General features: G+C 35.1%; 2 protein-coding genes and 1 pseudogene across 9 annotated transcripts in view; 2 read left to right on the top strand and 1 right to left on the bottom strand.

Annotated features, from left to right (window-relative positions):
• The window catches only part of Sgk3 (serum/glucocorticoid regulated kinase family member 3), a 117,976-nt gene extending 115,984 nt beyond the window's left edge, over positions 1 to 1,992 (top strand). For all 8 annotated transcript variants that reach the window (XM_048782978.1, XM_015485822.2, XM_048782980.1 and 5 more), the window contains one exon: positions 1,225 to 1,992. In XM_048782978.1, the coding sequence (XP_048638935.1) occupies positions 1,225 to 1,395 (171 nt within the window). In that variant the 3' untranslated portion in view covers positions 1,396 to 1,992. The remainder of the gene's footprint in view (positions 1 to 1,224) is intronic.
• A 10,653-nt stretch (positions 1,993 to 12,645) lies between these two features.
• The window catches only part of Mcmdc2 (minichromosome maintenance domain containing 2), a 37,427-nt gene continuing 27,862 nt past the window's right edge, over positions 12,646 to 22,210 (top strand). Inside the window, exons 1-7 of the mRNA XM_015485821.2 lie at positions 12,646 to 12,970; positions 13,062 to 13,192; positions 13,268 to 13,327; positions 17,789 to 17,984; positions 18,330 to 18,452; positions 18,679 to 18,783; positions 21,933 to 22,058. Coding sequence (XP_015341307.1) covers positions 12,877 to 12,970; positions 13,062 to 13,192; positions 13,268 to 13,327; positions 17,789 to 17,984; positions 18,330 to 18,452; positions 18,679 to 18,783; positions 21,933 to 22,058 — 835 coding nt within the window. The 5' untranslated portion in view covers positions 12,646 to 12,876. The remainder of the gene's footprint in view (positions 12,971 to 13,061; positions 13,193 to 13,267; positions 13,328 to 17,788; positions 17,985 to 18,329; positions 18,453 to 18,678; positions 18,784 to 21,932; positions 22,059 to 22,210) is intronic.
• LOC107142227 lies at positions 15,911 to 16,518 on the bottom strand (annotated as a pseudogene).

Genomic DNA, 22,210 nt, shown 5'->3' with positions numbered 1-22,210 from the left:
TCATATACATTTTATGCATATAGCCTGAAGGTAATTTTATGTAATATTTTGGTGTACCTGGGTTTTGATTGCAATCCATAACATGAGGGTCAGATGAACAATTCCACTGGTGGCATCATATTGATGCTCAAAACATTTAAGATTTTGATGCATTTCAGATTTGGGATTTTTGTGTTAGGGATGCTCAACCTGCGTCTTCTTTACAGAAGAGAAAACTAGCTTAAGAGATAAGGTAATTTATATAAAGAATTACAGTTAACAAATTTCACAGTCAAAATTCAGAAACCCACGCTTCAGAATTTTTTGAGGGGAAAATTTTTAAAAATTGTATTTCTTTTATGCTAAAATTCTTTAATGCTATAATTTTTAGAATTCTTTGTCTCCTGTAAGGGATTTTCTTATATGGAAGGATCAAGCATTCCAGGTTTCCCTGGTCTCAGCTCAATTTGTAGACATACCAGGCTAATTAATATTTTTAGTTTATAATCTCTTCTGAGATTATAAATTTAATGACTTGGACATTTCAGTGATTCCCTTCCAGTAAAGCAGAAAAAAAATTAAATCACCTGGATTTGTATCCCAGTTTTTATCTGTAAATATATTCAAAGTCCATTAGCTTGCATCAGACTCATAAAGGAAGAATAAAACTACTGCCTGTGAACCTAAGCAGTGGCTGTACTCCATTCCCCATGAACCTGGTCCACTTGGGTGTCCACAGCTAAGAAAGCCCTATCAAAGGCTTCATGACCTCTGTAGCACAAGAGTGACCTTTCACAGTTTTACTTGCAGCCCCTTCATTCCTCCATCAGAAGGCTCTATTTATCCAGAGATGAGAAAGTAGATGGATAGGCATTCCTGGAAGCTCAAATGCAGAATGCTATCCTGAAAACCCACCTGAGCTTTGTTTCTGAATATAGGGCTGGTGGTAGGTAGAGAGAAGGGGGATCAGTTATAGGGTCTCAGATTCACATTAGCAGAGGTAAGGGGGCCTCTATTATGTGAGCCTTTCTCAACTTTCTCTTTCCCCTCCCCACCCAACAACAAGAACCTTAACTGTTAGTGCAGATAGCCTTACCTCAATAAAAGTACAAAAAGAAAAAGTAGAAATTTGAAGTAGGAAAACATCTAAACTTATTAGGAAAAAAATAAAATCATAAAAACATTTTATGAAGGGTGAATGAAAGAAAAGCCAAGGTGACTAATATCGTTCTTTTGATGTTTTAGGCTGGACCAGATGATATCAGGAACTTTGATACAGTATTTACAGAGGAAACTGTTCCATATTCTGTGTGTGTATCTTCTGACTATTCTATAGTGAATGCCAGTGTACTGGAGGCTGATGATGCATTTGTTGGTTTTTCATATGCACCTCCTTCAGAAGACTTATTTTTGTGAACAATTTGCTATTCAGAAACTATCATGCAAATATAAGACTGCGGATGGGACTGAGACTCCTATTTTTGTGAATATATTCAAATATGTATAACAGTGCCTCATTTTTACATGTAATGTTAAAAACTATGAAAAATGTATTTTCTGCTGTATACAAGAAAATAGGGCGTTTCAAAGAGCTGTTTTGGATTAAATTTGTATTCTTGTTTATTAAGCTTATTTTTAAACAGAAAATTTAAAAACTGTTATTCTTAGCATTAACCTATTTTTGAAGAAAACTTTTTTGCTATTGACTGTTCTTTTTCCCTCTTAAGTTTACACTAACACCCAAGATAGACTGTTTTGTAGCAGTCTATTTCAGTTCAGTTAACTTATATTAATACCTTTGTAATTCTACTACGACTTTTGTTATCAAATCAGAACTATGCAATTGGTACATGGTTGTTTAAGAAGAAACCGTATCTTTCCACGATAAATCACTGTTTGAAATAATCGGGTCCTGGTAGGGTAAAAATGTAAAAGCATAATTAACATATTGGCTGCTAGTTAACACTGTTAATAACTGTTCATTTTGCTGATAATAAAATAAGTAACAAAGTAGTATAAAATGAAATCATTTGCTTTTGAAATACCAGTTCAAATTTGTGAATTATTTTTTCTCTACAGGGAAATTAAAAATGGTTTAAAATTTTAAGGATTCCCAAAGATTTGGAGGGTAATAAAGTACTGCCAGAATTTATTTTTAGGTGGTGCCAAAAAGCAACCGTATGTCATGTATTTATTTAACAAATATATTCTATTTATGTTCCTTTGGGTCTTTTGAATGTTTAATATGCTGTTAAGTAAGTTTAAATCTAAAAGTGGTATTTTTGCTTTTACAAATAGCTATTTCAAACTATCTTCCTAGTTGGTTACATAAAAAGAAATATGTAGCTCTATAGAATATTTACCTGATTGGGAAATGTAAATGTATATAGTTTTATTACACTGTAACAAAAAAATAGTTTAGGCAGGTGCATACTAAATATCTTTTTTAAAATTTTCTTTAGTGGTTCTGGGGATCAAACCCAGGGCCTTGTGCCTCCTAAACACTGCTGTACCACTGAGCTACACCCCAAATTCTTCAATTTCTGTATGTATCTTAGAAAAAGTAAGGAGCTTGGCATGGTGGCACATGCCTGTAATCCTGGTGGCTTGGGTGACCGAGGCAGGAGGATCACGAATTCAAAGCCAGCCTGAGCAAAAGCAAGGCACTGAGCAACTCAGTGAGACACTGCCTCTAAATAAATAGAGCTGGGGATGTGGCTCAGTGATTGAGTGTCTCCGAGTTCAATCCCCCGTATTCCTCCGCAAAAAATGAAACTGACTTTAAAATCATAACATACTAGTAATTTGTGCATTTGTAATGGTAAAAGAGAATGACTATAGAAAAAAAAAAAAAGAATGCTTAACTTGGAATTCTGGTTCTGAGAGTGGTGGATTTTCAAGTCCTGTAGGAAGCAGTATTGTGAGAGGTTAGTGACCCAATTTAGATGTCTCTAAGAACAAACTTCCCTTCCATGTATTCTCTTCAGAAAGAAATCACAAAAGCATTTCTCACCAATACCCTTTGGCTCATAATTCAACAGAACAGGGAAGAGGGATATGCTTTTGTTCAGTTAATAATAATTACATTCAATACACTGAATTTTCCTTTAGAGGTTAAATTTTAATATCTACACTGTAAATATTTGGTTTGTTTGACACTACTGTGAGTTCTGCTTTTACATAAAGCTCTTTGTGACAAACCAAAACGAAAACTGTAGTTTCCTATGTGGGTTTTAAAATTCAGGTGATCTTTAATTAAACTGCCAAAATTTAAAGTGCAATATTGTATATTTTTAGGAACAAATTTAAAATAGAATTTTGATGTTTCTCAGATCAGGAGAAATACAAATTGACATAGTAAAATAAAATTAGCAAAAAGGTTAATGCCTGTCATTATTTGAAATTAAAATTGGTAATGGTTACAATAGTCTTTACAAATATGTGGAAAGGGAAAATAAATTTTAACAAAATATTTGGGCAGATTAATAGATTTTCCAAGTTTATCTTTTTCTCTGACAGCATAAGTCTCTTAGTAAAATACATGCCTTTTGAATAGTTTATTTCATGGTAATTACTAAACTCAAAGATCTAAATGAAAACTTTTTATTGCTCATTCATGTAATTTGGAAGTTAGTTTTGTTTTTGCAGTGGAATTTTCTGCCTCTTGCCTTCACAGATTTTTCTTTTACTGGTTTTTACAGATTATTCCATTCCCAAGTAAAGGTTTATTGTCTAGTGGGGGCCCATTCTTAATACATGGAGCTTTTTCACTATTTCCTTGTGGAGGGGAAGGGATCAACTAGCTCTCTGGGTTCTCTTAAGGGCACTAATTCCACTCACCTCCCCAAAGCTTCATCTCTGAATGCTATCACATTGGGGATTTGATAATAACATGAATTTTGTGGGGACACAAACATTCAGAGCATATAAATATGAAAAACATCAAGTGTACATAAATGAGTTTCAAGTGGTTTGAGTACTTTGAATGATATGCCAAGTTTTGTGTGTAAAGGAGATTAACGGTCAGGATGGAGAATACTATGTAGCTTTATTAAAATCATATATATATAGGGCTGGGGTTGTAGCACAGTGGTAGAGCGCATGCCTAGCATGTGTGAGGCGCTGGGTTCGATCCACAGCACCACATAAAAGTAAAAAGGTCCATTCACAACTAAAAAATAAGTTTTTTAAAAAAACATACACAAAAATATTGCAGTTTTCTACCACTTTTTTGTTGTTTGGATTGAGGATTGAACCCAGGGGCACTTTTATTTTGCAGGGTTGGGTACCAGGGATTGAACTCAAGGGCACTCAACCACTGAGCCACATCCCCAGCCCTATTTTGCATTTTATTTAGAGAAGGTCTTACTGAGCTGCTTAGTGCCTTGCTTTTGAGTCTGGCTTTGAACTTGCAACCTCAACCTCCAGAGCCACTGAGATTATAGATGTGCACCACCTCACCCAGCCCCAGGGCCACTTTTACCACTGAGCTATATCCCCAGTCCTTTTTATATTTCATTTTGAGAAAGTTGAGGGTGTGGCAGAGTTGCTGAGACTGACCTCAAACTTGGCACATCTGCCTCAAGACTCCTGAGTCACTAGGATTATAGGCATGTGCCACCATGCTCAGCCTTTTCTTTTTTACTCAACTAATACTGAGTCAAATTCTTAACTTCCCCTGATAACATTACAGTTGTAGGCCTATCTAATTTATGTAGCATTTTTGGTGTTTTGCAAATACTGGGTAAGCATCCATTTGTGATCTTGTAAATATTTTCCTCAGCTAAAAAGACCCCTACACAAAAATATTTCTCAATTCATTATTTATATTACACCCATTTTTACAGAGATAATGAAATCAGAAAAAGTATTTAGCTTTTAAAATTAATTTTTAAAATAACTTACCCAAAATTGAGACAATGGAGAATAATTTAAAGCAATACTATACAAAAAGCCAATAGAGTTATTGAGTGTTTCATAGAAATAAAGTAGCAAAGGGTCCTACAAATGAAAAGTAATTTATTTTTACATATTGCACAGGAAAAATGGGTTACCATATGAATGTTAAGGGAATAAGTTAAAATAGTCATATCACACTTCAAATCCTGCTTACTGGAAGAACCAGGACATTGGGTGGTTTTACAAATCCTGCACTCAAATATAACTTGTAAATTTCTGTTGTAATTTTTTTTTTTTTGCAGAAGTGTATTTCATGGGTTCATCTTTTCTTCCCCCTAAAATATTTTAAGCAACTTACTTTATTAGGGAGCAGAGGTTTCCACTTCAATTCTAGTTAAATTTTTGCAAAGTCTACAGTGAGTTGTCAATATTTAAATGTTCTTATTTTTTAATGGTCAACACATGGACTCCAGAAGGCATATATACAGAAAAATCAACCTACTCAAATGCTAAAATTTTATCTCCATTGAATTTTTTTTCAGTCTTTCTGAATAGTTAATATGGCATTTCTCTTGTTAATTTTTTTCCTCTAATGACTCAATGATAGTAAATCATAATGCAAAAGTTACAAGCTTAAGTGTGTTGGTGTAGTTCAGTGGTAGAGCACTTACCTAGCATGCCTGAGGCCTTGGGTTCAGTCCCCAGCACTGCAAAGGAAAAAAAAAAAAGCTTACTTTATTAATGATATATTGATGCTGAACACCAACATTTATCTACTTTATTTTTTAAATAGAGACAATTATTCCAATAAGTACAAAGGAAAAAGTCTAGCAGGTACAATTTGTAAAAATTTTTATTAGTTATTGATGGACCTTTATTTTTGAAAGAAAGTTAAAATGTTATTTTCCTTTCAGAGTTTCATTCACACTGGTGGTGTGAAGCAATAGTGGATAAAACAGCTACATCTTCTATGCTGAGAAGCAGAGGCAACACACTGTATGAGTAATAGTCATTATAGTCTTCATTGCCATGCACTTGCACTAAAAAAGAACTAACCCCCCCCATTTTAAATCTGAAGAGATATCAACACTTTCATGTTCATTGTAGCTACTACTCATGAGAACCAAGTTAGGTGATCAATCTAAGTGCAACAGATAAATTCATAAAGAAAATGTGATTTGTGTACCACATAAGGAATACTACTCATCCTTAAAAAGGAAATTCTGTTCTTTGCAAAAATTTTTAAATATATATCCAGTGTGATATTATCTAAAACATTTTAAATGTATTAAGTACATAAAATCTATTAGACTAGTGGATTGTTTGATATAAAACTCCTTTATTAGTTTGGCATATGAATGATTTATAATGGCTAAGTAATCAGTCAAAACTTAAAAAAAAATATATGAATGCCTTCTTGGACATTGAGTCATCTTTAAAATACAAAGCCTATAGCCTGGCAGTGGTGGCATATGCCTGAAATTCCAGCAACTTGGGAGGTTGAGGCCCAGGGATCTCAGATTCAGGACTAGTCTGAGCAATTTAGTGAGGTCCTAAGCAACTCAGCAATACCCTCTCTCAGAATTAAAAAATAAAAAGGGTTGCAGTTGTTACTTAGTGGTTAAGCTACCCTGAGCTCAATCCCCAATGCCAAAAAAAAAAAAAAAAAAAAGGCCCATCATCAGACAATAATCTATTTCCATCTTAGGTGGTACTCATAACCATGGAGGAGCAGAATTGCAGTACAATATAAACAGCCACTCTGCTGTTTCTAATTGATTTCTACTTAAAAAAAAAAGTGTTGTCTTCACCTCACCACTAAAATAGATTACATTCCTCCATAAAAATAATTTTTTTATACATGGAGAGGGATTTTAACAGAGGTCCACTTTATGCTTTGAATATAGCCCTTGCTACTCAACCACTGCAATTTATTTTTAAAATTGTCATGTTTCTTTCTCTTCTTCTCTCCCTGCTCCTCCCTTATCTCCCACTCCCTAATCTCAGAGGAAAGAGGATTTACCTTTCTTCTTCATTCTAGACAGAGTTATCTATACTTGAGAACTCAAGCACCATAGGAAAGAAGAAATCCAGATTTGGGGGATGGTACCCGAGGATCTCAGTAATTACTTCTTCCCAAATTAACAAGTGAATTACAACTCCATCAGAGAACACATGGAATGTAGCCTTGAATCCCTCTTTAAAAGCCCCCTGTTTCTGCTGATGGGCAGAACCACAACCTTTGGGATAGGAGTCCCCTGTGTTTCTCCTTTGCTAGCAAAGCAATAAACCTTCTTTTACCTTTTTCTCAAAAACCGTGTCCTAGTTATTGGATTGACATTGGGGACAGGGACCGATCTTTCAGCAACAGGATGATCTCAATTGCTTCCCATGGAAAGTGATACAATCCTCTGTTCTTTGAGTACCACTCTCCCCCAATGCAATGGAGAAGGGTTAATTGTACCAAGTAATATTAACAGTGGAGGAGCCAGCCGTGGGGTTTTGATAATAGTTTTACTGTGATTTAATTAATGTATTATACAGTTGACCCTTTTAAACTGTGTAATTATATAAGCATGGTGGTGTGACTGTAGTACCAGCTCCTCAGAAGGTTGAAACAAGAAGATCCATCCATATCTATCTATCTATCTATCTATCTATCATCTATGTATCTCTCTCTCTCTCTCTCTCTCTCACACACACACACACAATATTTTTTTTGGTTGTAGATGGACACAATACATTTATTTATGTATGTATGTATGTTTAATGTGGTGCTGAGGATGGAACCCAGTGCCTCACATGTGCCAAGCAAGCACTTTACCACTGTGCCACGACCCCAGCCCCCTCAAGAGGACCTTTTGAGCCCAGAAGTTCTAAGTCAGCTGGCAATATAGATACCATCTCAAAAAACAAAGTATATAATTGACTGACTTTGAGTGTATTCAGAATTGTGTAACTGTTGTCACAATTTTAGAACATTTCCACCACTTTAAAAAGAAACCCTGGTGGCTACAGATGCTACTGGGGGGTAGAGTGCATGCTTACAGCACATAAGACCTGGGTTTAATCCCAGCACCAAAAAAGGAAAGAAACTCTGAACAGACAAAATTAATCTTTTTTATTCAGTGGGATATTATTCAGCCTTTTAAAATAAGTAAATTCTTATTTTACAACATGAAGACATTTTGCAAAATGAAATAAGCCTATAACAAAAGGCCAAACTGTATGATTCAATTTAAAAGAGGTAACTTGAAGTAGTCAAAGTCAAGGAAATAGAATGATTAATGCCAGGATGGCAGAGGGAAAAAAGCAATTAATGGGTCCAGACTTTCAGTTTGGAAACATGAAGAGATCTGGAGACAGGTGGTGGTAATGGTTGCATAACAATGTAAACATACCTAATGCCACTGAACTGCAAACTTAATGGTTAAAATGGTAAATTTTATGTCATGTATATTTTACCATTCTCCATCCCTCCCTGCAAGCTCTAGGCCACTGCTAATTTATTTTCTCTGTATATAAATTTGCTTATTCTGGACTTTTCATACAAATGGATTCATACAATAGGTAGTCTTTTTGTCTTAAATTTGCATAGCATTCTCAAGATTCATCCATGTTGTAGCTTGTATTAGTACTTCATTCCTTTTTATATCCAAATAATATCCCATTATGAGGCTATGCCACACTTACCCATTTATCAGTTGATGGACATTTAGGCATCCACTTTGGGGCTATTATGAATAATACTGAAACCGGAGTTTTGAGATGAGACTGGAGCCTCCACTTTGCCAATTTCCTTCTGGGTACTTGTCTTGCAAATTTGAAAAATAAAATCCACATACAATAACAGAAGGGAAAAGTGAATAGAACGGGGGCTGAGGTTGTAGGTCTGTGGTAGACAGCTTGCCTAGTATGTGTGAGGCACTGAAGGGAAATCAAGGAAGGAGAAACTGGTAAATGAGAAATGAATGAAGGAGACCAGGCAGAGATACACATGAGAGTTTATTTGTCAGAGCTGACAAATAAAGGTCATCTCTATAGAAGAGAGAGGCAAAATAGGCTCTGAGTTCTGGGACTTTTCTGGGGGAGGCTCAGAGACCAGAGGGTCCTAAGGCAGGTGGTTAGGGGTTGCGTTAGTGAAAGGGAGTGCTGAGCCTTTCTCAGAAACTCCCTTGGGCCGGAATGCAAAACTTTTTCCTTAAAATGGCAGCCATCACTTAAGATGGTCATCCAGATGCTAAGCAAGGACCTTATAAGTACTAGATTCGATTCTCTGCACCACATATAAATAAAATAAAGGTCCACTGACAACTTTAAAAAAGAGGAGGATTTACTTAAGCAAGAAGAGAACTCCTGCTCTGTGAGAAAGAGAGCAGAAAAACCCATTTTTGTGTGCTCTTTTAGGGGCTTATATGGTTTGGGGTAGCGCACATGGGAAAAGATCAGTGTTAAACAGGCATTGAGAAAGTATTGGCTGGGTTTTAATCCTTCCGGTAACTTCCATTTGGGTTCACTCCCACTTTCCTGTTTTCTTGCCTCTGGGACAAAGGATAGGACAAAGGAGTTGGCTGGAATTTTGCATTTGAAATAGTCTTCCATGGTGCCCACTGATATTTCTGCTGCCTTTGAACAAGACCTCAGTTGGAGTCCATCACTGCAGATTGCAGACCACCAACTACTCTCATTCACTATAGCCTTCAGACGTGTCCATTTCTGTGGGAACAGGTATCGATTTTCTTGGGTATGCACACCCCCCCACCCCCAAGTATCTAGGCAGTCAGGTAACTACATGGTTAGTCCCTCAGGAGCCTACTGAAATGTTTCCAACCTGACTGCCATCTTGCATTCCAGATAAACAATTTTGAAGTTTTTTTAAAACACACCAGTATCTTTGGGCTGTAATAACAAAGAAAACCAACTGTAGCTCCGTCTCTTCTTTGCCTTGAAAGGAGGGAGCAAAGTAAAGAAATCCATGCTGTGGGGAAAGGGCAGGACTCTCTCCAGGTTGCAGGAGGCAGGTGGTCCCGGCAGTCCCCGCGCGCCGCCAACGGTCGGTGGAGCGTGCACGCATGCGCGGGAGCAGCCACGCACACCGGGCCCCCTCGACCCGCTCTGCTGGCGCGAAGTCCCAGGGCTCTGTGGCTGCCGGGCAGTTCGAAAGCTGTGCGTAGGCAGGGTTCTGGACCTCCGTGAGTGAGTCAGGGTTCGCTTCTTCTGCTTGGTTTTTGTGAGGTGTTTTTCTGCCCCCAACCTCTCACCAGTTCACCCTTGGTACTGAGGGGATCAAGAGAGAAAACTGTGATCTGTGCCTATTCACGTGACCCAATAGTTGGGTTTTTAGACTTTGAGAGGACTTAGAGAATTGGAATTTTATCCTTGATCACGTATTCATTGCTTTTTTTTTTTTTTTTAAGGCTTTCACGTCTTCTCCTCCACTTAACCTCTTTACTTGTAATTGCATTCATTCCTTCCCTAGGACCCCCGGGATACACCTGACACCGAGACTTCAGCTCTTTGGACTGTACAGAACTCCAGGTCCTGATATATGTCCCTCTGGCTTATATCTAGGCGGCCCAAGAGCCCCTCAGAATTCAGAATATCACAAGTGAACTTTTCCTTATTGTTTCCCTATGTTTCTTCCTGGGTTCATATTTTCACTACAGGAGCTGCACCCATTCACCCCTATTTAAAAAACTCACTGACACTTTTCCCCCTACATATTACAGACTGGCTATCAAATCCAGCATGGAATCTTTAAAATTCTAGATTCATCTCCTTCACATTTTGTTTTTAGGGCTGTTGATTGGTCCATAGATCTGTCTCTTAGGAATATTACAATAGCTAAAAACTGATAATTGACTTTTCCAACTAATTTTCCACTTAGGCAGCAGAAACTGATTTAAAAAAAAAAATCTGAGGGGCTTGGATTGTAGCTCAACCTACCATGTGTGATGCACTTGGTTCAATCCTCAGCACCACATTAAAAAAAAAAAAAAGTAAATAAACAAAAAAAAAGGTGTTGTGTCTATCTACAGCTTAAAAAAAAAACTTGAATTTCCTGTAAGCTTTTTTTTTTTTTTGCTTATATAATCATTTGAACTTTTAAAATCTTCATGATATGGCTTCTCCTTATTATTTCATTATTAATAGCTTCCCTTCCTTCAACTTTAGAAACCTAATGTCTTAATAAAGCAAAGATGTGATTACTGAGCAAACTTTAAGATTATTATACTTATGGCCACAAAGAAATAAACTCTGAATTTTCACCCCTATGTGATAGTGAAAAGGATAGTCTCACTTTTCTCTGAAAGTAGCCTGAACTCCAGGTTAGCAGGGGTGTGGATCCAATAGTACAGAACTCATAATGGAGGTTGGGGATGTTAACTTCTATCTGGGGAAAACTTTCTCTTCCTTCTATTTGCCTCTCCTCCAATTCATCTCCCAAATGTCACCTTTAAAGTAGAATTCATAGCTGTTTCACTATGACTGTCTTGTTCTCACTGTCTTGAATCAAAATGTACTAAAACAATAGAAAATGTTGACTCACACACAAGGATGACCCCAAATTTTGTGAATATACTTGATGTTCTTTCTACACTCCCTAGTACATTCATACTTCTATTATAGCACTTAAGTTGTCATGTAGTTGTTTCCATATTGTTCTTCCCTCATTGCACTCTTTCTGAAAGAGAGGTACCACATTTTACTCATATCTGTATCCTTAGTGCCTAGGATAGTCAGGTTAGCCAATAAAAAGTAAATGCCAAATCAATAATGGAAAATGAATGAATAAATGTATTAATCATTATTTCTGACTTCTCTAAACTGGCAACTTCACAAAGGCAGGATACAATCTTAATCCTTTTTCCTAATACATATTATAATTACTGTATTGCATATATTGTTTCCATTTAGTGTTTTGTTTTCTGTCTACAATAATTTTTCATATTCCACTCTCCACATATTACTATGGTTTAATGTTTTACACGTTGAACAATGACACAGATTTTACTGAAGAAAGTCCCAATCATCTAATATAATTCCTTGATTTCCTACAGCTTAAGATACTGAGCCAATCAGGTGATTTTCCATCATAGCAAATGCTCAGTCAAGAACTGATTTCTCAAGATTTCCCAGGGTAGTACTCATTCTACTGTTTGTTACTTAGATTGAATTATGAAACAACTTTTACTACATTTATTTATTTGTTTGTTTGTTTGTTGGTTGGTACTGGGGATTGAACTCAGGGACACTTGACCACTGAGCCACATCTCTAGCCCTATTTTGTATTTTAATTAGAGACAAGATCTCACTGAGTTGCTTAGCACCTTGCTGTTGCTGAGGCTGGCTTTGAACTCGAAATCCTCCAGCCTTGGCTTCCCGAGCTGCTGGGATTACAGGCATGTGCTACCATGCCCAGCTCCATTTGAGGATCTTGATCTTAAGTTTGCTATCTTGTGAAAGATCTCCTGAGTGTTGATTAAAATGTTAATTGGGGGCTGGTGGTGTAGTTGAGTAGTAGGGTGCAAGATTAGTGCATGTGGGGCTGGAGTTGTGACTCAGTGGTAGAGCACTTGACAAACATGTGTGAGGCCCTGGGTTTGATCCTTAGCACCATATATAAATAAAATAAAGGCCCATTGACAACTAAAAATATATTTAAAAGAAAGATTAGCACACGTGAAGCTCTGGGTTCAATCCCTAGGATTCTACCCCCTCCACCCCTGAAAAAAATTAAAAGTTGACAAAAGAGAACAAGGTTTTGTTTCCTTTTATCTAGGAATTTTTTAAGAGCTGGAAATTTTGCCTAGTTCTATTTCACTCTCAATTTTAATAGTTTTTAAATTTTTATTAGAGATTTTCAAAAGTAAAATTTATTTTCTTTTATCTCTAGGTGTTCTCATCTTTTCTATGAGTTTGACCCATCTGTAATGATTATCGGCAGCTAGTAGTTTAATCATTAAGTAGTAGAGAAGAAATATTAATTAGGAGAAAATGTCAAATCTAAAAATGAAAGAGGCAGCCCTTATCTATCTTGACAGAAGTGGAGGTCTCCAAAAGTTTATAGATGATTGCAAGTACTACAATGGTATGTTCAACAAAGACGATTTATGTTAGAAACTTTCAAATAAATTTCTACATATAACTATCCAGACTTTTACATTTGTATATTTTCACAGATTCAAAACAAAGTTATGCTGTCTATCGATTCAATATTTTAATAAATCCTTCTGATGTTGTTGAATTATATGCTGAACTTGGAAATCATATTTTACACCATCCTTTAAAAGCTGCTCAAGTTTTTCAATCAGTAAGTTAAAGAAAGAAATACTTTTATGCCAATACTTTTATTTTTGGTAACTTGTGTGTTTGTTTGAAATTACAGGTCTGTTTTATTGCTGTTAAGACTCTCTCATTAATTGGACAATTACAGACTGAAACTCAAGTAAGTTTAATTCACTTCTTTTAACATTTTATTTATTTATTCTAATTTGTTATATATGACAACAGAATGCATTTCAATTTATAGTACACTTATAGAGCACAATTTTTCATGTCTCTGGTTGTACACAAAATAGATTCACACCATTCGTGTCTTCATAGATGTACTTGGGGTAATGATGTCCATCTCATTCCACCATCTTTCCTACCCCACTGCCTCCTCTTGACCTATCCCTCCCCTTTGCCCTATCTAAAGTTGTTTTAATTAACTTTAACAACGAAAACTCACATGCAAACATTCAAGATGACTTGTTAATTTAATATTTTTATATGCATACTTTTTTGTTTGTTAAAAAGTATAATACATTCTTCAAAGTTCAATTGAACATCCTTTTTGTTTTGGTGCTGGGGATCAAACGCAGGGCCTTGTGCATGCAAGGCAAGCACTCTTCCAACTGAGCTGTAGCCCCAGCCCTCAATAGAATATCTTAAATATGCATTTTTATTTCCTATATTACCACTTATACAGTTAAACATTTTTATAATAAATCATTTCAAACACACCTCAAAGGAAAGAAAATAATTAGGAAACTCTTATATATCTGTCACTCAAATTCGGTGTTTTAATATTTTATCATATGGCATCTTTTTGGGGGAGTGGGAGTGGGGGTATGGGACTAAACCTAGGGGCTCCACACCACTGAGCTACATCTCCAGCCCTTTTTATTTTTTATTTTGAGACAGAACCTCACTAAGTTGGTGTAGGGCCTTGCTAAATTGCTGAGACTAGCCTCGAACTTGTAGTTCTCCTGTTTCAGCTCCCAAACTGGCTGGGATTACAGTCATACACCACTGTGTCTGCAGCATCCATTTTTTGTCCAAAATATTTTAAAGCAAATTCCAGGTGTTCTATTATTTTACCCCTACATACTTCAGTATCAACTAAATATTATGGACGTTTTTTCTATATAACCACAATGCCATCATTACCCCTTATGAAAGTAATAATAATCCTTTGATATCATCCAATATCTAGTCCGTACTTAAATTTGTCCAAAATTACCCTAATGTCTTTCAGTTAGTTTGTTAAAATCAGTATCAAAACAAAGTCCACTCATTGTAATTGGTTTTTATATCCTACTAAGTCTCTTTCAACATAGAGCCATTCCTTTTCCCTCCCTTTTTGTACTATTGATTTTTTTTTTCTTTTTTTGAGTACCAGGGGCACTCAACCACTGAGCCACATCCCCAAACCTATTTTGTATTCTCTTTAGAAATAGAGTCTTAATGAGTTGCTTAGCACCTTGTACTTGCTGAGGCTGGATTTGAACTCACAGTCCTCCTGCCTCAGCCTCCCAAGCTGCTGGGATTACAGGCATGCACTACCAAGACCAGCTTGTACTATTGATTTTTTGAAGAAAAAAATTATGAAGTGTTACATAGTCTGGATTTATCTGACTACTCTCTTTTAAAAAAATATATTTATTTTTTAGTTGTAGTTGGACACATACCTTTTTGTAAATTTATTTTTATGTGGTGCTGAGGATCAAACCCAGGGCCTCGCACCTGCTAGGTGAGCACTCTACTGCTGAGCCACAACCCTAGCCCTTTTTTTTTTTTTATACCAGGGATTGAACTCAGGGGCACTCAACCACTGAACTGCATTCCCAGCCCTATTTTATATTTTATTTAGAGACAGGGTCTAAGTTGCTTAGTGTCTCGCCATTGCTGAGGCTGGCTGTGAACTCTTTTTTTTTTTTTTTAATTTATAAACATCTTTTTTTAAATATCTTTATTTATTTTTATTGTTTTAATGTGGTGTTGAGGATCAAACCCAGCACCCCCCCCACATGTCAGACGAGCGTGCTACCACTTGAGCCACATCCCCAGCCCTGGCTTTGAACTCTTGATCCTCCTGTTTCAGCTTCCCAAGTTGCTGGGATTACAGGCATGCGCCACTTCTCCTGGCTTTTTTTTTTAATGTTCTAAAAATCTTTAATTTTTATATAGCAGGTTCATAAAGAATACTTTATAAGATTAGTAATAATGGTAAAATTGCTTGAAACAAATTATTATGAAATTTGTTCAGGGATGCATAATATGTATAAAAATGAGTTTATTTTTCTTTAACAAGTGCTGCTTTCTGATATACCAAATACATATTAAATCCACGAAATACAAGAGTTTAATCTACATCTGTTGGTTGCTTTAATTTTTCATTTAAAGACAAAATCAAAACCTTTGAAACTACACTTTTCATTATAAAAGAATCAAAGTATATCTGTATTTCTAAAATACCATCAATATAATGAATTCTTCTCACAGACGACACTAAAACATGATAAATATCTTCTGTACTCAATTTGAGGTGCTGTCACTGAAATTAATTATAAATGTCTATTCTGAAAGATGTTGCAATAAAGTTGGTAAACTAAAATATTGATACTGTTTTTTTAATTAAACTTATGGAATATCTAGAAAGTAGGTTGAATTAGAACCTGTTGACAATTTATAATATTCTTGAAAAATAATTTTGAATGACAAAGAAAGCTATGATTTTACTATAATTTAGGAGTTTTAAAATTATCTTCCTTTAGTGCTTTCAACTGTCCCTTGGTCATAAATTGAAAACTCAAATAATTTCAAATAATCATGGTTACTATTTAGGCAGAATCTCATGTGTATTTTTAAGGTTGTATAAATGGAATTATAACAAAAAGACAACTATAACAAGATGTAGCCCCTCTGATTCATGAATAGCACACTATCTTCCAGTAAACCGAGTTTATATTCCACCATCAAATGTGGTTTGCCCACTAGTTCCCTTTGAGATGGATCATTAAGAATATCTCCAAATCCAATAGTCCATCATTATCCCTCAAAATATCCAGGGCAAGGTTTGAGCTCCAAAGAAATGGAAGGCACTGAACCTGCTGTACTGCCTTAAATTCCATTTGTAATTTCAGAGGAGCAAATAAACCTTGGATGTTTCTCAGAGTGGAAAAATTCATTTTATCTTGGTTGAACTGGAAATTTTTTTCTGATAATTTAAGAGGATGACTGGGCAAAATTTCATTTTTCACACAAGAAAAACCTTTCCGAAGAAAATCATGACTTTCAAAAGGCCCACTTGCTGAAAGTTCTGAAACTGAAATACTGTCTTTTCAGTTGAGATCCAGGTCCTCTGGTATTCATCTTCACACCACTCAGGGAACACTGTTCAGTAGGCCCTCCCAGATTACTTTCTTGTGGTACTTTTTCCCCTGTATCTTATGTATCTAAAAGAGAATTTTGCTTTAAAGACTTAGATTCAGATTTATCCAATTTTCACCTATTTTAACATAGTTCCAAATGGCACTTTATCAGGAGGCTATAAAGTTGTCCCACTTTTGGCAATGTCACACAGTTGATCAATGGGTTTAGGTGATATTATTCTGATCCCTCCATTACAGACTTTCCCATTAACTTTCACCTGATGGTTTTAGAAAAATTAGAAGCCATCATTTCACATGGATTTGCAAAAAAGGTGATTTTTCTAATTTCAGCATCTTTTCTGAAATTATACAACAAAATAAATTTTCTTTTATCAAACTATATGATTATTCTGAAATATGATTTGTACAGGAAGAGTAAGATAAACTATGATTCTTTTTAAGTTTCAGACAGTAAGGAGGTAAATTCAGCCTCTAATTATGACCAATATTGTTTTTTTCCTTTGTTTAAATATGAGAAACTCATGAATCTTTAATATATTTCATATATTTTAATGAATCTCTGTCTTCATTTTGATTCTTATAATATTATATCTTTAGGCTTTAGGAGTTCCTTCAAGTTTGCTCCTATGTCCTTTTGACACATGCCATTAATTTTTTTTTTATGACTCCCTTAGTTTCTGACATAAGATGCTCCAACTGAATCTGGTATATTTTCTGTCCCAGACCTGGAATCGACCATCTCCCCCAAAGAGCCTTGGTTTTTTCAAGTGAGAAACAACATTTGGAGATGACAATTTGGGTACTAGTAGTGTTCTTAGCTATTGGGTTGACATTATTTTAAAATTCTTTTTCAGTGGGCAAAGTCAGGACATGTATATTTTTAAGGAAAAGTAATGAGTTTATCATTATATTTTATTTATTTTCAATTAAATATTAGATTATAAAATTTGTTTTTCTATAATTTTTAATCTCTTTGCTGTCAGTCTTAAAATTTTTGTTCCCAGGCTAACAGTGTAGCTCAGTGGTAGTGAGCTAGCCTAGTATGTGTGAGGCACTGAGTTCAATCCTCAGCACCACATAAAAATAAATAAATAAAATAAAAGTATTGTGTTCATCTACAACTAAAATAAAATTAATTTTGTTTTTTAACACTAACAAATCATTTACTTGACTTATTTTACAATGTACTTATATGTCATAATGCATTTGCTCTGTGATTTTTATTAATAATATTCTTATGTTCTTATCAGATTAACATAGTGCTGAAATTAACACACTTACCTTCTCTGCCAAGTTATTGTCTTGATCTTTGTGAGTTTCCAGTTGATTATACATCTCAGAGATTTTATATAATGCAAGGAATTGTGATTGCAATAACAACTGTAACCAAGTATACTCAAGGTGCAAGATTCCTTTGTTCAGATGAAGCATGTCCTTTTTCAAAAGGTAAATATTAAAATGTAAAATCAAAACATGAAACAATTTATTTGTATTCTTTAATCCCAAAACTTGTTTATAATTTGTAATCATTTACAAAGTAGAGTAAATTGGTATCTCCTAATGTTTATAAATTTAATTTGCCTAATCTTTGATAGAAATTATGTTTAGCATCTATATTACAAGTGCCTTAGCACAATGTTGGGCCAGAAACAACCCCGATGCAAGGAACAGTTAGTTGATCTACTCTGAACCTGAGTGCAAATAGAATTAATTATCCCTTAATTAGACTAATATTGATTGGAAGTAGGTGAATTTGGAAGCAAGTTTAGTTTACCACTGTTGTTCTTTCAGGATTTCAATATGTAAGAGTACATGTGCCTGGAGCTACAGAATCTGCAACAATAAGAAATGACTTTTTGTGCAATTTGTGTTCATCTTCACTCCAAGAAGACAGAAAATTTAGAGTACTTGGTGGTAAAAATGCATTTACATTTTGTATTTATAATTTTCAAAATACCGCTGATATACGAGTTGAGGATTTAGTTCAGTGGCAGAGCTTAGTGATAGAGCTAGCACATGCAAGGACCTGAGTTCAGTCCTTGGCCATGAATAAAAAAATAAAATTGTCTGATATTTTAATGTGAAAACTAAACCAAATATATATTCAAATAACTAATTTGTTTTGTTCTTTTGCCCCAAGATAAACAGATAGTTGAAATAATTGCCACAGAAGCACTTCATGCTTTTCAAGGATATTCTAAAAACCAGCCATTTAGGTTTCAATCTCTTACAATTTTTCTAAGAGGTATGTAAATTCTGTTTGAACTCAAATTTCTATAAAATATGGAATTGATTAATTTCTGCCTTATATTATAAATGTACTTCTGTGGCTTAAAAATTGTCATCTTGTCTGGCATGATGGTGTACACCTATAATTTTAGCAACTCATGGGGCTGAGGCAGGAAGATTACAAGTTTGAGGTCAGCCTGGCAACTTAGTGAGACTATGTCTCAAAATAAAAAATAAAAAGAACTCAGGGAATGTCTGCAGTGGTTCAGTGCCCTGGGGTTCAATCCTTAGTACCCCCTCCCCCACACCACACATGCACATAAATTGTCATCTTGAGAATTTTTTTTAAAGAGTCTCATTTAGTTAATGTATCAATTGTTCATTCAGGCATACAACATTCACTTAAAAATATATTAGCACCTGCAATATCCTAAATGTTATGCTAAGTCTCGGGTCACAGTCATTTAAAGATAATGATCCTCCATTATTCTATGTGTATATGTCTTATGTTAATGTTGGGGTTATTTTAGAATGTAAGCTTCATGAACATAGATGCAACATTTGTTTTTTATTTTGCATAGTAAAATCTCAATAACTATTTGTTAAATAAATGAATGAACATTCACAAATGACTAACTGCATCAGTAAGTACCCATGAGAAGACAGTCTTGCCACAAAGGAGAAAATCATTGTCAGTCATCCAAGGAATGATTAAGTTTTCATTGAGAAGCCAAAACTGAAAATAAGAATGGGGCTTAACCTTTTCTTCTGGCTAAAATTGGATAATTTAAACTGTTCGGAAAGAGAAATATTGAATGTAAACCATGTATAGGAAACATAGAAGTTAGAAGAGTTGGGATTCAAAAAGAACTCTTTTCGGGCTGGGGTTGTAAATCAGTGGTAGAGTGCTTGCTTCACACATGTGAGGCCCTGGGTTTGATCCTCAGCACCACATAAAAAAATAAATGAATAAAAATAAAGATATTGTGTCCACCTACAACTAAAAAAATATTTTTTAAAAAAAGAACTCTTTTCCCCATGATCTAAGAAGGATGAAAGCCCAGACGATAATAAGTAATTTTTATATAGCAATTACTGTGTGCCAAGCATTCTTATGTATATTAACTTATTAGTTAGAGCAACCTATAAGGTAGATTCTGTTATTATCTCTATTTTTACAATGTGGAAGCTGAGGCACAGAGGGGTACAGTAACTTATCCAAGATATAATCACATGCATATAAGCCATACATTGCAATATAGAAATCTAAATGGGTATCTCTTATGGTTTAGCAATGAAGTATCCCCCTAAAAGCTCATATGTGTGAGAATGCAAGAATGTTCAGAGCTGAAATGATTAGATTGTGAGAGGTGTAATCTAAAGGGGATTAATCTGACGATATGGATTACACAGGCAATGACTGTAGGCAGGTAGGTTGTGGCTGGAGGAAGTAGGTCATTAGAAGTATGCCTTTGAGATTTATATTTTGACCTTGGTGAGCAGAACTGTCTCTCTGCTTCCTGGTTGCCATGTTCTGAGCTTCTTTCCTCTGCCATGCCTTTCACCATGATGTTCTAGCTCCCTTCCAGCCCAGATCTATGGAGATGACAGACCTTGGACTGAACCTCTGAAACTGTGAGCCAAAATAAACTTTTCCCCCTTTAGGTTGTTCTTGTTAGGTCATTTGTTGTCAGCAATGAAAAAGTTGACTAAAATACTATTCATCTTGAATTTTAGTGGAAAACCTTTTCTCTAAACTCTACAAAGAACCCAAATAAAACTATAAAAATTAAATGAATAAAAGCAGGACTTTTGGATTTGACATTCAGAAAAGATTCGCAGACTTCCCAGTTCCTTTTCTCCCCCTTGACCTTTCCATGATCTCAGGATATACCCACCAAACTGATTCCATGTAACTGTTGAAAAGTTATTTATTTAGAGAGATAATAGTCTCTATTTCATTTTCCTCTTGTAATTTAATCATACTTTTAGTCTTTTTTTGTTTGTTTGTTTGGTTGGTTAACTAGTTGTTGATTGATATGGGGTTTTTAGTGTTTGTTTTGATTTTTTTATTTTCTGAGTTGTTGAGCCTGATTCTTCTCTTTCAGGTCTGTAGGGTAATACCAGCTATGCTCTCTGAAGCTAAGAGGGAGGGAGATCACTGTTCTATAAAGAGAGACCTTAACCCTTGCTCCTCCTTATAAACCATTTTTTTTTTTTTGTAGGATTACAACCAATCAACTTCTAGCTGTGGAATGGAGGATTAATATATTTAAATTTTTAGCCAGTGTGGTGGCGCATGCCTGTAATCCCAGCAGCTCAGGAAGCTGAGACAGGAGAATAAGAAGTTTAAAGCCAGCCTTAGCAACTTCAAGGCACTAAGCAACTCAGTGAGACCCTGCCTCTAAATAAAATACAAAATAGGGCTGGGAATGTGGCTCAGTGGTCAAGTTCCCCTGAGTTCAATTCCCAGTTATTACCCTCCCCCCCAAAAAAGATTTAAATTAAAAAAAAAAACCAAAAAACATTGAACACATGCAAAAGCTCTGCCCAATCTGTACGTATAAGAGAAGAACCTAGCCTAATGTAAAAGTGTAGACTTTGGAGGAAGGCTGAATTAGATATGAATTTCAATCCTGCCACTTTTTAGTTATTTAGTCTTGTGCAATTCACTTAGCCTCTGAGTTCTTTGTGTATCAATGGAGATAAGAATATCTACTTTACAGTTTACAATTACATAATATAAGTACTTTAAAAATATTATAGACAGTAAATGGTACCTTTTACAATTATTTTCTTCCCAAATAATATTATTACTTATAAGATCAGTATTATTCACACTGCTTATCATTTAATACAAAGATGTTTTTTTTTATATAGAATGATCTTTTTTCTTGATTATATTATAGGAGGGTATCTAGTTGCCATGTCATATGCTTCTTGAAGTTAATTCTTATTGCAGCCAAGTATCAAAATTTATCAGCAATAAAATTGCCTCAGTTTACATTATTGGTCCATTACTTGTGAATATTATACTAAACAAAAGTAAATATTGCATTACTAACTCAATTGCTGAATTGTTACTGATTTGGGATTTTGAACCATATGATCATTTACAAGTTTCATTTAGCAAATATTATTTTCCCCTGTGTTTAATCATTCTAGATGAATTAGTGAATAAAATGAACATAGGAAATGAATATAAAATTATTGGAATTCCAACCTGTGTCAAAACCTCACAAACTGCTGTCTGTATAGAGGCAAATAGCATCACTCTTTGCCATCTAAAAGGTAAGGAAAATCATATATTAACAAACACTTAAATTTAAATACATTTGTTCAGCAAATATTTATTGTTTGCCTTTATTCTGAGAACTCATCTAAACAGTAGGATATGGATGAAAACAGGACAAAAGTTCCTGCTGTTAAATCCAATAGATTGC

Source organism: Marmota marmota, unplaced genomic scaffold, assembly GCF_001458135.2.
Source record: "Marmota marmota marmota unplaced genomic scaffold, marMar, whole genome shotgun sequence".
Taxonomy (NCBI): domain Eukaryota; kingdom Metazoa; phylum Chordata; class Mammalia; order Rodentia; family Sciuridae; genus Marmota; species Marmota marmota.
This window is presented reverse-complemented; position numbering and strand designations above follow the sequence as displayed.